The following is a 17,544-nucleotide window of genomic DNA, read 5'->3' as shown; positions in this document are numbered from 1 at the left end:
TGGGAATGGCTACCTATATGCATTTTCCAACACCCTGCTAAACCTGCATTATATAAAGTCTTAAATTTAAAAAGAATTCTTCATGTATTGTTATATCGAAGAAGCTGAAGTATGTGGATCTTACTTGGTTTTGGAAGATTTATAGCACCTTTGAGTGCTCAAAACTAGGTACGGAGCACTTGCTACAGAATGCACCTTAACAAGTCTTACTCGATCGCTATCTACTGTGACCTCAGATTCCAAGTGTCCCTGTGGTGATGGAAGTGTCCTGTATCTCGAATGCATCAGTGTCAACATCCTGTTGTGATATTGCACAATAGTGTTGCAAGATGTCACATTGAGAGAAACTGTGTAAGTGGTACATGGGATCCCTCTGTATTATGTCTTACAAGTGCACGTGAACCTACAGTTAGGTCCAAATAACAAGCTGAACTTTTAAAAACCCAATTAACTCAATTATTATGCTCTTGCCAAGGGGACAAACTAATTTTATCTTTCATACCTGCTGATGACACAGGCATGGACCTGAAGGGACACAGGTGACACATTCTACTTTCCAACCACCACCCATCTCTCCAACCACATATCAAATCCTGCTGACTTACTTCCATTTCTAGAACTCATCTATCTTTTCCTCTTTCCAACTTTCCCACTTCCAATGCCATGTTTCAGAGTCTTATTATATTTTTCCTTAATTAATGAAGTAGCCTACAAACTGATCTTCCTGCCTTAAACTGTCATCCTAAAACAGTAGTTCTAAATGCACCTGCATATTACCCTCTCTTGGGAAGCTTTTCAAAAATACTACTGCTGAATCTCCACCCCATAACAATTAAATCAGAATATGTATATAGTAATGTACAACCATTATTGAAAATGATCACCTTGAATATTTGCCTTCAGCTAAGAGTCTAGAATGATCTAAGTGGAATGAAGTATGAAGTTCTGGGAATTTCATTTTTCTGCTTGACTGTCCCCTCTACTCTGATTTGAATTGTGTTTCCCTCAAAATCTATATGCTGACACCCTAACCCACAGTACTTCAGAATGTTACTATATATTTGAAGATAGAGTCTTTAAAAAGGTAATCAAGTTAAAACGAGGTCATTTGGGAAGGCTCTAATTCCATGTGACTGGTGTAGTAATGGGCGAAAATTTGGACACAGACATGCACATGGGGAGAATGCCGTGTGAACACAAAGGCAAAGGTTAGGATGATGCTTCTATAAGCCAAGGAACACCAAAAATTGTCAGCAAATCACCAGAACTAGGCGAGAAGCAAAGAGCATATTCTCTCTTACGGCCCTCAGAAAGAACCGACCCTGCCTCATCTTGATATTTTACTTCCAGCCATCAGAACCATGTGACAATAAATTTCTGTCATTCTATGCCTATCTTTGCACTCTTGTTTCGTCATTCTCTTTACTCCAGAAATAGATCCTTGAATACTTTTATCAGATAGTATATTCTATTGGGTAAATTTCCTTAAAGTGCCAAGATCTCTGACTATACTCAAAATATATTTATCACTGTAATGACCTTGCTGTATTATACATATTTGTTTATATCTTTGTCCCCCGCAAAGACAATAAGTCCCTTGAAAGCAGCCATGTCTTATTCTTTAATTCCTAATGTTTACAAAACAGTAAGTTCTCAATAATATTTTAAATCAAAGAACTAATGCATTCTTTTCTTTTACAGCAAGTATTGCATTAGTTTGGCTCCATTAAGAACCAGGGGTCAATATGGGATTGGAGGTGGGACAGATCTACCAGGAGAGGAGGCAATGGAAAGTAAGGAAAGCCTGCAGAGAGCAATGCAGTTCTGAAACCTTCTGAACAATATACACTTCCAACAAAGTTTCTGTCAAACCAATGGCAAGTCCTTGAGCCAATGCCGCCCTTGGGCATCTTCACCTCATCCACATCTCACTTGAATGGGTCTGTCTCTACACTACAGCTAAACTAAGGTATAGATACCTACCACGATTTCAATTCTCTCTCAGGGGATCCTTGCACCCACCCAGCAGGACCTCTGCCTACGTGCAGGTCATATCCTCATTCTATGCTATTTTGCCATGTTTTCATTGTCTCAAATTATGGCAATGATCCAAGGGATTAATATAAGTTCCCAGTTTCAAGGAGTTCTAATGTGGCACAAAAAAAAAAAAAAAAAAAGAGAGAGAGATAATTTTAAAATTAAACATCAAATAGTTAATTTAAAGCCCTTTCAAGGAAAAAAGCACACACATCGAGTCAGAAGTAACGGGTGGGAAGGAAGCATTAATTTATACAGGGTGATCCAGAAGATCTCTGAACTTTGCAAAATGAGAAGTCAGAGAACAGCAACTAAATGGAGGGGTGGAGAACTCTGTCACTTTGCGAATCTCTTCTCTCACAAATATACAAAATATAAATCATATGAAAGCCAAAATACAGGCCTCACTTTATCCACTTTGGAGTTGCAGGCATTAAAAGTGACCATTTCTAAAAATACACAAAGCTGGGCTGTTGAATAAGGTGTTCGGTGGAAATTTTACCACCCTTACTGGTCAGGTGACAGGCCTCATAGAGCACCATGATGCCACACTTAAACAAGTTAAAATTTAATTAAATGAAACATGGCATACCTACTTCCGCCACCAGTCAAACATCAGGGGTGAATTTTAAAAATCTGATTCCCCCTTTGATGTTTGACAATTAGAAACTCTCAAGCCTTACCCTCTGCCTCAGGTTTGGACTGGTTGTTAAGAAAACAGATGCTCCCTCCTCTGGTACTGGCAGGAGTTTCCAACCATGTGAGGAGCTCCAGCTCACAGTCAGAAATCCTCACCTCAGCCTACTCCCTAATCACAGTGAAAGCCAAGCCAGTCTCTTCTCCCCTCTATCAAGCCATTCGCAGATCTGTTGAGAGCCTGCCCTGTCGTCCCAGAAGCCCTTGTTATGCATGTGATGAACTTTTTCATATCCACTGACATTGTGTGGGGCCATCGGTCTTGATATCCAAAGCAAATTTTGGGTATGATGACAATCTACTTTCTCCTAAACCTCAGTTTATGCTTCAACAAACAATGCAATCATTAAAACTAGGCCTCGGGATGATTAGAGCCACCCTCAAAGAATTTTGTAATTTTCACTGTAATTTGAGACTTCTACAAATTGGAAATCTTCTGAATTTTCTATTGCAAAAGGTACTATCAACTAAGAATAGATGTTAAGCTATATTTTCCTCTTCTGTTTCTTAAATTAACTACTTTGTGTATGTATTTTTCATCTGTTGATTCCTGAAAAAATTGAGGGGAAACCCATGCCCAAATAGAGCAATAATTCCTATTTCTTTGCAACCTTTTTAGCTATGTTGCTGCAGAAACAACCAGATTTCTCTATTAGGCTTCATAATCAATTAAACTAACATGTTTAAATTGGAGGTATTCTCAGCTGGATGTCCCAAACATTCCTAAATCGTTCTGAGATTGGAATTTGAATGACTCAGCTGTTCAGGACCAAACTCTTTTCAAGGATTTCATTATTCTTGTGTTTGTTAAATGCATGGATTTGTTTCTTAGTGCAGAATTTTATTTTTTTGGTAAGAAGTCTACATAACAAAAAAACTAAACAGATGTATATTTATACAATTCATGTATTACAGTTATATAAGTTAAATATTTGTATAATTCTGTACCAAGTTGCCAGATACATTTCTAGTGCATTGGAGAAATATGTGGTTTCTTAGCATCTGATCTGATAGACTTTCCCTCCCAGCTGTACTGGAATCTCTTGGGTGCAATTATAAAGATTTTGGAGAAAGAACATTCATTCCTTTTAAATTTATTCCGAGGCAATAAAAATTATTTTTCAAGCATCAAGAATGTTCACACCATTTCAAAATTGCAGAAAGTCATAAGTTATCTTTAAAATTAATAATTCAGATAAAAAATCTCTATGTAAAAATGAGGATTTCAGGGAAATATTTTCATATTAATCTTTTAAATGAATACTGTATTGATTGGCTGCATACTTCCTGGAAAGGTATCTTATCAAAAAGCTTTCCACTAATTTCTGCTGAGGAAAATTATGGATATACATTTAAAAAAGAGAATCCAATCCATGGAGAGAGACAAAAATTACAGAAAACAACTACACAAAGGCAAAACATTGACAGAAAAGAGTATGGTACCAGATTGTTTTCTCCTTTTGGTGCAAAAGACATTAAATTTCATTGTTTGAATGCACCTCTTCTTTCATCTATGAAACTCTTGCCAAGCACCATGGTATGTGAGGCACTGTGCTAAGCAGTGTAGATATCGTGTGAGATAGAGTCTCTGTCCTTCAGTTGTTTACAGTCAAGTAAGAAAGAAAGCATATTAATTAAGACAAGTTATAATAGGAATTTACATTAGTGCTTGAGAAGCATACAGGCTATATAGTCTGATTAGTCGGTGTATTGGGTTATGGGATGCGTGCAAAGATAGGTAAGGTTTTAGGCTAGGTTAAAGAGCACAACAAACCACAAGATCACTCAGCTGATCAAAACAAAACAAAAACAAACCTTTTACAAAATCCAACACCTTTTTATGATAAACACATTCAATAAAAGAATACAAGGGAACTTTCTTAATATGAAAAAGGCCATATATGAAGAACTCACAACTACCACCATACCCATGGAGAAAGACTGAAAGCTCTCAGGAACGAGATAAGGGCGGCGGCTTTTAGTACCTCTACTTACTATAGTACTGGAAGTGAGAGTCAGGGTAATTAGGCAAGGGGGAAAAAGGTATGCAAATTAAAAGAAAAGAAAGTAGGACTGTATGTGTGCAGATGACATAATCTTATAGCTAGTAAACCCTAACAAATCTGTTTAAAAAATATTGTTAGAACAAAGATATTCAGCAAAGTTTCAGGATACAAAATTAACGTGCAAAAAAATCAGTTATATTGCTGTGTACTAAGCAATGAACATCAAAAGAGAACTTGAATTGAGATTACTAGGATCTGGGAAGGAGGACAGAATGGGAAATTATTGCTCAATGAATCAAGAGTTTCTCTTTGGGGTAACGAAAAGGTTTGGAAATAGTAGTAACAGCTGCACAACACAGTAAATGTAATTAGTGTCACTGAATAGTACAATTAGCAATTCTTAAAATGGCGAACTTTATTATATATATTTTTATGTATTATATATGTGTGTACATAAATTTCATCACATTTATATTTTATCCCAAGAAAAATACAGTGAAAACAAAAAGGTGCCAAAGACAGTACACAGTGAATTTAGTGTTTGTATTTGCATAAAGAAACACTGGAAAAATGTATAAGAAACTGATATAAGTGGCTTCTTATAAGCCACATGAATAGTCAGTCATAAACACTAATTTGGTTGTACTAGTAGAAATATGCTGTCCTGGTCTGTAAGTAGCCACTCCCCAGTTCCCTGAATTTTCTGAACCTCTGCTCTTATCCCAGTATACCTGACTCCCTCAGTCATTCAAGTACACAAGTCAAAAACTTAGTAACACTCTCAACATCTACCTTTCATTAAATCTCCATATCCATTTCTTCACCAAGGCGGTCAATTATTCCCTCTTTAAGTTACCTCTTACATTTCTGCACTTCTATCTGTAATGTCAAAACCCTAGCCCAAACCACCAGCATCTCTCTGAAAAACATACTGGACTGAAAGGTTTTAGTCCTCATATCTGTGAAAGAAGCATAGTAAAGTGTTAAGGTAGTTTCCAAAGTACCTGCAGAAATGGTAAGTATTCAAATACACAACAGAAATACCTATCCACATTACACATTATCATCAATAAACAGCATCTCCTATTTGGTTTCAGTGAGTGGTATGAGAAGTGATAGAACAAAAGGTGAATACTAAGCACTATGTTCATTCTGCTACGTCTTGAACTCTGTATTTGACCTCTCAAACCCAGAGTCTCTCTTCTGACTTTTCTCCTTCAGTCTTTTCCAGATCACTCTAGGGTCATCTGAAAGCCTGGGAAGGCCCTGATGTGCTTCTCCAATAAGGGTAAGAAAGTCTTTCGTATGAAGATGTTCATCTATTTTCTCCTGGAGTATAAATGACTCCAGTAAAGTCTTCTTTCGTTTCAGGAAGGCAGACTGGGCCAGTTCTGCTCTTTTTCTGTTACAATCAGGACACCTAGAAGAAATGTGTTGCTTAGCTGTTGCCGCCTGCTTTAGGGTTGCCATCAGGTTTTTGAAACGGAGTCTGTTCAGCAGCTCATCAGGGACAGTACAGTTTAAGGCATCTACCTCTGAAGCTTCTGCAGCACCCAATCTAAGCGGCGGCTTTTTACGTCTGCTGCTCTTTTTCCCCTTAGAGTTTGCTTTATGAAGGATCAGGTTGATCTTACTGGTGCAAAAAGACTGCAGGGCATTTAATTGTTCATCAGATACCTGAGTGATTTCTGTTTGAAGTTTAGTGTCTGGTTGGTACCGTCCAGAGTTAGTTTCTTTGCCTTTGAGGTGGTTGATCCTTTTCCAACTAAATCTATTTTCTGAAAGCTCGGGTTGTTCCTTTTGATATTCCGAGGATGTAGTCGACTGTCCACTCGGAGGTTTGCTCCCAGGGTCCTGAGGCCAGGGCTGCAGTCCTCGGGAGGAACTGAATGAACCGGAACTCTGTGCCTCATCAGTGAAGGACTCAATGATCTCATTGGAAAGGTCGGCCATAGCCCTACTGTCCGTTTGGGCCAGTTCCCCTTGTTCCTCTGGATCCTCGGCTTCTAGGGGGGTAGCCATCACATTGCATCAGACTGGGCTACCCACCTTCTTTGTCTTGGTCAAGATTGGCTCAGGAACTAGCAGGCCTGGGCCAGGACGGAAAACGTCCCTCCGGGCGCTGGCAGCTCAGCCAGGCTCCTTTTCCGGGTGGCGTCTTTCCGCTGCCTTGGCAACGCTGGCGGTCATGCGCACTGGGTCGCAGCGCGGCGCTCCACCCTCCCCACCCCCTTACCCCGCCCCTCCCCGCAGCTCAGGCTCCGCCCACACAGTTCACGAGGGGGTGCGGGTTGCCTTCTCCCTGCGCTCTGCGGCTCTTCTTCTCAGTGCTATTTTAAGTACAAATATCTGGTAATCCCTGAGAACAGTTTCAAACACCCTCTCCTCAGAGATCAAGCATGAGTGAGGCCAACAGGGACAGGCAGCCTCTGACAAAGCCGAGAAAGCACGCCCCACTTAAATGGTTAAAATTAAAAAAACAGCAACAACAACAAACCCTGCCGGCCAGAAAACGCAAGCAGAAACATGGAAACCTGCCTGCCTAGCATATAGCCAGGAGATTACCTATTTGAAGAACACGTCTTAGTATAAAAATCAAAACACCGAGCCAACCCAGTAAGACTTCTGCACGGCAGGGCTGCCACCTCTCTCTCCAGATTCATCTGAAGACTCCGCAGTGTTCCCAGATCACTGTCTCAGGTCTTGGGTTCAGGCAGGGCGCCTCCCACAGCCCATCGACAGCCCTCTTCCCTGTTTATAGGATTAATTACTGTTGTCTCCTAAAGTCCCTTTTCCCCGGAAGGGCTGCATAGCCACCCCAGCTCCCAAACACTTGACAATGTGTTTGAGTATTCGGTTATTATTATCAAATGGTGCCACTGGATTAAAAACTCCATGAGAGCAGAACTCTTGCCAGTGTTTCGCCCCTACCCTGGCCCGCCCAGCAGGCACCTGACACGCAGAAAATATTCCTGGAAATCTCTGTTGAGTGTATGGGGTAAATGACTGTGGAAACAGAAATAAGCATTACCTCTCACAGATCCAGGGGGCTTTATGGGATAGGTATTACCAGCCCAAAGAACTTAAATCTATTCTCCTAAACCCACAAATGCAACTGTTACTCTTTTTACAACAGCTTTTTAAAAAACACAATAGAGTTTTACAAACCACAAGAATTATCAAATGTTATCTATGGAGACTTTTTCTAGGTCTTAGTAATTATCTGAGTCTATTTAGTCAATATATGTTAGATATTATTTCAAATTTCAAGAGAATAGGCTTCCTTGCTCAGTTCCTTCTGTATGTTTGTGTGTGTGTGTGTGTGTGTGTGTGTGTGGTGGTGGTGGTGGTGTTATTCAAGTCTATCCAGATATAGTGAACATTATTCCAAAAATGTTCACTTTGGTAAAGAGTCAAAAGTCTGTAATGTTCAAAAAACAACTCTCAAATATGAGCCAGATTCATAATGAAGAAGAAAAAATTACAACTTCACTTATTCAAACCAAATTATGTATCATCATAAAATGTTGGTCTCTAAAAGAGGTAGCAAATAATTTGTGGACAGTTCCAAGTAATTTCCAAGAATCAATATTTTCTATTTTAATTTTTATTTTAAAGTCTTCCTCATTCCCTGAATATTTACACATAATTCATCATTATACATGTTATTCCCAAAAACACTGAGCAAGAGAGCTATACTTTAAATAACGTATATTCACATTTTCTAATCTGCTAAATAGGTTTAAGAATAACTTTGTCCCAGAAACAGGTAAGTTTGAAGGGAATACCCAATTTCTTTGCAATGACTAGCATGACCCAGTAAACTGTTTTAACACTCCAACACGTATTATTTAAGCAAGTAAAACAGCTCACAATACTATCATTATAAAGCAAAATTCATATTTGACAGAAGTCAAAGTTTGTTTTTAAACATATAAACTATTACTCTTTGTATAAACCGTACACTCTTTACTTTCATCTCTGTCACAGAATAAATTTAAAGGCAACTCTTAAAATCCACACTCATCTTATCTTTTTCTATATATGAAAGAAAAGTAATACCTACCTCCTATATTTGTCCTATATGAGAATTATAACTGATATATATGTGAAAAGAAAATCTCAGATCATTACATAATAACTACTAGCAAGAAATCTATGTTCCATATTGTTAAGAGATATTGTTAAGAGATCTCTGAACAAGTATAATGTCTTACACTATTTTTAATTAGATGTTTCAACTGAGAAAAAACAAGAATGCATAAAGGGAAAGGAGACTGGAGAGTTACAACTTTTATATCTTATCTGATATCTTTTTATTCTACACCAGTGAATACAACTCACTCCAACTTGCTAAACTGAAAGGAGATTTAATCAATATTTTCAGAAAAAATATAGTATGACATTTTAAACATTGTATTTGTATTGTTTTTATCTGTAAAAGAAAGACCAAGGAATTGACAGAGAGGGAATATTTATAGCTTTCTTAGAAAATTCATAGCAACATTGCAGGGTCTCAATAACTGTTTTAGAATTACTCTTTATTTAAATAATATCTATGAACTTTGGTGGAGTCTTTTTTTTTTTTTGCAAAACTATAACTAATTATCTAAACCTAAAATTAACTAAAACTAAAATCAAATTATTCGATCAATACTCAAATGTACAAAGAAAATGCTACATATTTATTTCTTGTTATAAATATAATCTTCTTTACAAGGTCTCACCCATTTGGTAGCTATGGAAAACCATTAACTTGATAATTAATGATATCCAAGACATTCTCATGTACGTCATTCTCATTTTAGCAAATATTCAGTCAATGCTAAACTTAACTCCCTAAGGAACTATTTCTTCTTCCCCAAGATGGCGCCTACATAGAGGGAAACCTTTATTTTCTTTGGAGCATTTGATGTTTGGGGCCCTAACTTGGTGCTTACCCTTCGGCTGGTCTTCACCACATAGAGCAGGTGGTACTTGGGCTTGTGCTGATTTCCACCAAGGCACAATTAGTCAGGTTCCTTCCAGGGTCCTGACAAAGTCCAAGGCTAGTGGCACTTCTCAAAACCTCTCCTGGTTATCTTGACACCCACTTGTCAAAAGTACACGTGAGTACTTTGACTCCCTCCTGGAAGCTGGTTCTGTTTCTTTCAAAATCATGCTGAGAAATGGCAGAGGGAAAAGGGAATGAGCTCTGGCACTCAGAGCAGAGCCTAGAGGCCCTGGCCATTTCACCATCTCTCAGGAGACTTCCTCTGGCAAGCTGTTCCTCTAGCAAGTTCAAGCATCTTGACATCTCTTAGGGGCTGATGGGAATGACAGGTCTTTAGAGACCACGCTGTGGCTGAGGCAGCCTGGTGTGGGAGTGGAAAGGTTAGGAAGGAAAGAGACAAATCGGGTGTGCCTACCTACCCATGCTCTGGCACTACTTTTATTGTGACATAGATTCCAAACGATTCCCCCAGCATGCCTTTTTATTTGTTTATGCTGTTTGCTAAGTTTTTCAAATTTCACATAACAAATTTATCAGTCTTTTTCCTTATTATTGTTCTTGGATTCTTGGTCACATTTAGAAAAAATTTCTTTACTCCCATGTTGTAAGTAAACTCACCCATGTTTTCTTATAGTACTTGTGATCATTTTTATTCCCTTGTTTTAAAATTCTGATCCTTTTATAGTTTCTTCCCTACTGTGATATGAAAATGTCTGAAAACATATTTTTCAATATAGCTCTCTAGTGATCTCACCAATACGTACAAAATGCTTTTTGTTACCCTACTGTCTTTAGATGCTGCCTTTATTATAAATTTCCATTGTACACTTTTTTTTCCCTGTAATTTCAACTCTAATATATTTGTCTGCCTTTCTAGTCGCATACCAATACTGTGCTGTTTTAATATGCTGTATAGTATGTTCAATATCTCATAGGGCCAGACCCTTTCATTTTCAGGAATTGCTTGATGTTTTTTGTTTATTTTTCCAAATAAATTTTATAACCAAATTGGTTTGCTAAAGGATAAAAGTAAAGAACAATGGTACTTTATGGAAGTGCATTAGATTTATATACATTGATAAATTCTTTAATTGGGCTTTGCTATCCAGAAATATGGTATGTTTTTCCAAGATTTCAAGTACACTTTGGCATCTTTTAGGTAGTTTTTCTCACTTAGGTTTTGTCTGTTTCTTTTTGAGTTTATAAATTTTATTTTGCTTTATTTTATGCACTTTTATTTTAGTGATTGTAAACAAAGTTGTTTCTTATACTATTTTTTTAAACTGATTATTATTTGTATACTGGAATGCTACGAATTGCAGTATTTTTATTTTATAGCCTGCTAGTTTCATAAAACTTTTATTGCTTAGAGTAACTTTACCTTTGTCTTGGATTTGTAGAACAGATATAATACTTCTAGTTTAGAAATATTTTTAAACTTATAAAAACAAAATTCAAAATTATCTACATGATACAAAATGGTCCTATAAAAGGCTATAATAACAAAGCTCCAGTAGAAAGACAAATACATAGATAAAATGTTGAAGAAATTCATAAATTAACATAGACCAAACTCTCCAATTACTGATCTTAAATACTTTCCATTTATATTCTTCCAATATTGGCAGGGCATTACTCACTTTATATAGATTTGTTTAAAAACTTAAGTTTAAATAAACTTAAATCTTACAAATGCAGTGATTTTAATTTTGAAATAATTTTTAAATATGTGATATTTATTTAACTTTTTCTAAATAATTATGGGCAACCAAATGTAACATAACTATTATGATATAAGGTGGAAACAGTTTTAGTCTAGGCATTCTGAATATCATAATTTTAATCAACATATTTCTTAGAATTAAGAAAAATGAGCATAATCTCAGTTATCTTTTCTTAAAAGAAATTACCAGATATGTGAAACAGTCTGAATTTCCTGTATAGTGTATTAATTTGCTATGGCCGCTGTAATAAAGTACCACAAGCTGAATGAATGGCTTAAACAACAGAGATTATCTCATAGTTCTGGAAGCTAGAAGTCTGAAATCAAGGAATTGAAACAGTTGGCACCTTCTGAGGACTAGGAAGGAAAAATATGTTCCAGGTCTTTCTGCCTGACTTGCAGGTGGCCATCTTCGGGTTCTTATGGCACTCCCCCTGGGAGCACATCTGTGTCCACATTTCACCTTTTTGTAAAGATACCAGCCATATCGGTGTCCGATCATATTATAATCAACTCATTTTAACTTGACTGCCTCTGGAAAGACTCTATCTCCAAACACAGTCACATTTCACAGTATTCGGGCCTAGAACTTCAACACAAGAATTTGTGGAGGAGACACAATTTAGCCCATAGCATGTGGTTTTCCTGAAAAACAGATTAAAGGCTGATTAGACGGCCTGCCTCTGGGATAAACTTTTAGTATAAAACTGCCTGTGATTTACTAAGAGACAAAAATAGAGTTGTTTAATACAGGGATTTACGAAAACACAAATTGCTTTGCAGCTATACCTAGAGCTACATTCTAGTAAGTCAGGTTGACTTCGTTTGTATGTTACTTAAAAAGTATGTCAATACCTTGGTTTCATACGAAGGCCCATGGGTGCCTGGGAAGTGCAGTGTGTTCTGGACCGTATGTTCTCAGACACCCTCACAGACTTGACTGGACAGCCTATTGACTGATGACTCACACCTAAGGTTTTTAGTAAGAAATTATTGTTCTTAATAGAAAATAAGTAAAATTTAGCATAGACATGTTAAACAATCCTTTTAAGACATATATTTTTGGTGTAGTTTAGGATTTTTAATGTATTTAGACATTAAGCACTGAATTCCCACTGCTGCATCTGAGTGTCTGGCAAAATTCCAAACAAGTTTAGCTCATAAGTTATTCAGTTATTTTAGAAACAATATCTCCGATATATTTAAGAGCATCAACGGTGACATTCTTCACAACAAATAATGTTGCCTATGAATTTGAATTGTATGATCTCTTCTGCTATTTTGTCTCGAAAATTTTATAACAACATAATATGTAGGTTTCCTAGCATTGGCCCAATAAATAACTACATTATTCATTTTCCCTTCATTGTCATTCAGATTCAGAACCAATCATTCTCAGAATCTTTATGCAATTTTATGCAGTTAGGTCCCTGAGCCTATTATGGGCAATGCTACTTACGATTGACCTTGGCATTTAGGAAATTAATATAAATCAGAACCTAAACAGAATGTATTTCTGTTCAAAGTAAAGAGGAAGTATGAAATGAATTCAGAAAAGCTGCCATTAATTTGAATTTGTGTTATATAGTTTTGTGTTCTCCCTGAGGGACTGAAGCGGCTCTGGATAATAGGGCAAAAGACTGGAATTCACGGTGGTTTTCCTGAAAACTACTACATAGAACTATTTTTCTTCTACTCAGTATCTTTGCAAAGCATTTTACTGTAATTTTCCTACTTACAAAGTAAGCTTTCACTGTAAAATGAATATTCATATTATTGCATAGGGTTGAATGACATAGAAATTGTGCATAATCTCATTTGAGACCAATCTTTCTGTAAAACTATCTTATTGAAGTGTTCCGTGTAATCATAAAAATATCACTATGCTCTGAAGAGACATCTAATGCGATAAATTGAGCTCACAGGCTCAACTTATTTTATCTCCTTATTTTAGATAGGCAGTTTCCAAAAACAAACTCTATTGCTGAAGAATGTTCAGACTGTTTCTTTAGAACCTTCCATGCTTAACTTGAAAGCTGTCAGCCCGGGAGGCTGAAACAGAGCAAGATTATGAAACCTGAGTGAATAGCTCATTCTTTGTGGCCATGCCCTTGCTGCACGCTGCCCCGTGGTACAAGCCTGGGAGGTACGCACTGTGATAGCTAATGAAGCACTTCCTTTATGTCGCGCTGACCAGAACTCTTGTTTGAAGCCTGTATATTAGGCCACTGAAACCTCACAATGTCAGCCTTTGTCAGGCTAGCAGTGGCTGTTTCTTGTCTTTTTCTGTGGCCAAATTTCATGCATCAAATTGTTAGACCTTTTCCTAATAAGTGTGGCTGTCGTTAAACTTATTTCTGCTGTTTGTAAAGTTGTTTTTGCTTGTCTTTTTGTTTTGCTTTTTTCTGCCCCCTTTTTATTATAGCATCCTGAAAGCCAAGACTTTCTAATTTTGAACCACTTGGAGATGAAAGCTCCTTCAAGTCCTTCCTTTATGTTAAGTATAGTGATAACGATAAACATTATAAAAACAAAAACAAGCGTAAAATTCAACCAGAATGAAGAGAATGTTATCAAGTGGATCAAAATTAATCACTGCACCTTAAATGCAACTGAGAAGTATTAAAAGTGGTCTACTTGTTATAGTTTAACATATTATTTCCCTACTGTATTATCTGATTAGGAATCTTCCTTCCTTCTGTGGAGGTATGTGCCAGTGTAAGCTTTGATAAAGTGACCTAAAAAATAATCAAGAGTAATTGCCAAAGCTGTCTATAAAAATGTGTTTCGGTTGACTTAAATGCAAACAAGAAAAGTTAAAAGGTTCTTCAGAGCCTATAAATTTCAAAAAGAAAATATTATAAACTCCTTCCTCTAACTTGAGTTGTATCAGTTCCTTCATTTTTGTTTCTTGTAATATAAAATAGACAGTAGCACCTATCTCTTGGGGTGGTGTTAAGTATTAAATGAGGTAACATAGACTAGCGCTTATTACCCAACACAAGGTAGGTGTTGTGGTCACTGTCATCATTGTGATTCTGGAGCAGATTTAAGAAGGAATCTGAAGACTGAGATCCTTCTAATACTGGTTCCCCCAGTATGAGTTATCTAATTTTTAGTAAACATTTTACTTTTCTGATCCTTAAGTTTTGCATTTGTATCTTACCTACCCAATATGATTGTCCAAAGCACTAATAAACTTAAATATATAAATATACATTTTAAAATTATTGTTATTCTGTTACAGTTGTATATAAATATGCTTGGAACAACAAATAACTACAGACATAGAATTTACTTCCTTAAATTAAAAATAAAAAAGTTATTAGAACACATAGTTCTGTGGGCCCTACTGTCTCCACATTTCTACCATCTTTGTCTATTTCCTGGTCTTCTGATCTTCCAGTTTTAGCAAGATTATCAAACTTTTCAAGTCAACAGAATATAAATGCCAGAAAAGTAATTCACAATACCAGCCTTTGTTCCAGCTAGTGGTCAGCTTCTGTCCTTGCGCTTATTAAAATGCATTCACCAAACTTGTTAAACTCTTCAAGTACAAATGCATGTCCCTACTTCCAATTTACTTTGTTTTCCTCCTTTTTCTTTGTGTTTTTAGATTTAAAATGTTTTTTATCAAACTTTTTAATCTTTGATTAAGGAAAATGCCTTTAGTGAATAAAGCCGTAATCTGAATTAGCTTCAGATTTCAATTTCGTGTTGGAACATATGTAAATGGCATTACAACACATTCATATTATGATCAGAACAATAATAACATTAATGCATTTTGTCAGACTTGTAATATTTCCAGTAATTGCTAAATCACTTCTCCCTTACATTTACATAGAAAGATATTTTAAAGTATTCTTTTTAAAAAAGCTATTGAATTCTAACAAATAATTCTGAAGTATATTTCTGTTCCTCATCCCCATTTGTCACCCAATACTTATTCAGAATTGTCTTCAAGAACAGAATTTCAATTCTGAAATAGAAATTGTTTAGAGTGGGAGTTGAAAACTACAAGTATGTTTTTTGCCAGTCTTTTAAGGATTGTATGTAGATCTTCATTTCTAAGTATTTCACTATGTTACAGAAAAAAAAAAAAAATCTAGGTAAGTATCTATTTTGTACTTGCCAAGTGTATCTGAATAAAATGATCAACCAAAATAAAGACAAGTTCCATGTGAGATGTCATGCTGTTTTGTCAATAGTTTTGGTAATGTATGGTTGAGTATCAAATTCACATCTTGCTTAGATGTTTCTCAGGGCAGGTACTATTCTTTTCGATCTATTTGGCATGTCCACCCCTCCCCACCCCCCAGCATAAAACTATCTCACAATCAGTTCTGCAATGGCCCAGTGACTCAGAAACATGATGTTCTTAGGCACACAATGCCAAAGGAATTCCAAAGGAATGCCCAACCACATCCTTCCACTTATACACTATTCTATTTCCCATAAAAGCACATACTCTTTTTAAGAATAAGAAATTTGATTTTCTATACTTCTTACTGCCACGAAATATTTTAAGGTACTTACGCCATCGAAAGCTTAGCATTCTTATATATTAAAAGTAATCAGACAGTAATAGAAATCGGGTAACTGGAGTATGGTCAAGACATTGGTTATTAGATTAAAAACCCATGAGAATGCAGAACAGAAACCCACAAACGGGCCAAGGAGTTGGGGTCTTGGGAGTCAGCCATAGGCCCTTCCTCTCCCCCCTACTTATCTCCAATCAATCACAAAACCCTGTTGACACCTCTCCAAATGGCTACTTCTCTCAAAGCCCAGGCTGTAGGACCCCATTCTTTTTCACTGGATCTAACGTGCCTGTCTTCACATGGCCTCACAGCCTCTGGACTCTTCCTACATCCTGCACTTCCTTTCTTCCTTCTTCCCACTCCAACTCCTTTCTAAATAATGATCCAGACCCTGCAGCCAGAATGAAGCACAGCTCAGACTGTGCCCCTCCTTCTCCGGCTCCGCATTTCTTATCGGGTTTCATCATTTTATCTTGTCTGAAACCATTAGCTGATGTGGATTGGCTTTTGCAAATTGAGAGGGAAAGGAAAACCAGTGAAACAATTACTAGTACAGTTACTAAAGGTTCTGTCTGAAAATACTTGAGGAAGAAGGAGAAAGGAAATTGTTTAAGCAGCTGAAAATTCCCTTGAGACATGTGTAACAGTCAGTATTGAACAGCAGCTTCCCCTCTGCCTCCTACCCAGCTCTCCTGGCTGATTCCTATTCATCCTTCAGGTCTCAGCTCATCCATCACTTTTTCAGACAAACCTCTCCCTCAGACCCTGCTATTCATGCTTTCAGTACCCAAAATATGCATAGCAGAGTTATCACATCATAAATAAATTCACAACGGTGTAATAAGTTGTTTATTGTCTGTCATAACTAAGCGTTTGCAAGGCCGAGAAAAGTGTATTTTCTCCACCATTAGATTATGGCCTTGATAAATTTTGAAAATAATCAATGAGTTAATAATTACATAATAGATTTCATCGTCTGGCAACAGTTCTGGCCAGTCCGCAGCATCTCTGATAGCTTCCTCCTTAGAAGTGGGCATGCGCTTTCCCTATGTTTGCATTGCATATAATGGTGATTCAGGTTCTTGAAGTCATTGACCACCCAGGCCTCAGTCTGTAAAGAGCATGTTTGTCAGGTGTCCGGCTTATGTTTGCATTGGGATCCTGACTCCTGACACATGGTCAGGCCTGAGCACCAGCAGCCGTTGATACCACTCGGTGACCTCTACCTCAAAACCCCTCAGAAGGAAACTGCAAGAAGCAGACATCTCGAGGGGGTCCTCAGGAGAAGTACTGTACCTGGAAGGCACCCAGCCTGGATCCCCTACCGTGGCTCCCAAATTCTGCTGCACCTTAAAACCACACCCCACGCCGATTAAATCAGGCTCTTTGGGCGCTGGACCCAGACATCAGGACTGTCTATAACTCCCCAGGGATTCCACTGTGCAGCCAGGTCTGAGGTCTCGCGCCAGAGGACCCTGTCCACGGTGCTCCAGCACCAGGAGAATGGGCGTCACCTGGGAGACTCTCACAGGGGCAGAGTCACAG

The 17,544-nt window shown here is 37.4% G+C and overlaps 1 protein-coding gene across 1 annotated transcript; it reads right to left on the bottom strand.

Annotated features, from left to right (window-relative positions):
* Positions 1-5,191: 5,191 nt before the first annotated feature.
* CUNH8orf48 (chromosome unknown C8orf48 homolog) lies at positions 5,192-6,895 on the bottom strand. The gene has a single exon (XM_090258469.1). The coding sequence runs from the start codon at positions 6,759-6,761 to the stop codon at positions 5,895-5,897; it is 867 nt and encodes a 288-aa protein (XP_090114595.1). The 5' UTR covers positions 6,762-6,895; the 3' UTR covers positions 5,192-5,894.
* Positions 6,896-17,544: the final 10,649 nt, after the last annotated feature.

Source organism: Furipterus horrens, unplaced genomic scaffold, assembly GCF_987537825.1.
Source record: "Furipterus horrens unplaced genomic scaffold, mFurHor1.1.pri manual_scaffold_12, whole genome shotgun sequence".
Lineage (NCBI taxonomy): Eukaryota > Metazoa > Chordata > Mammalia > Chiroptera > Furipteridae > Furipterus > Furipterus horrens.
Note: the sequence above shows the minus strand (reverse complement) of the source record. Positions and strands in the feature narration are given on the sequence as shown.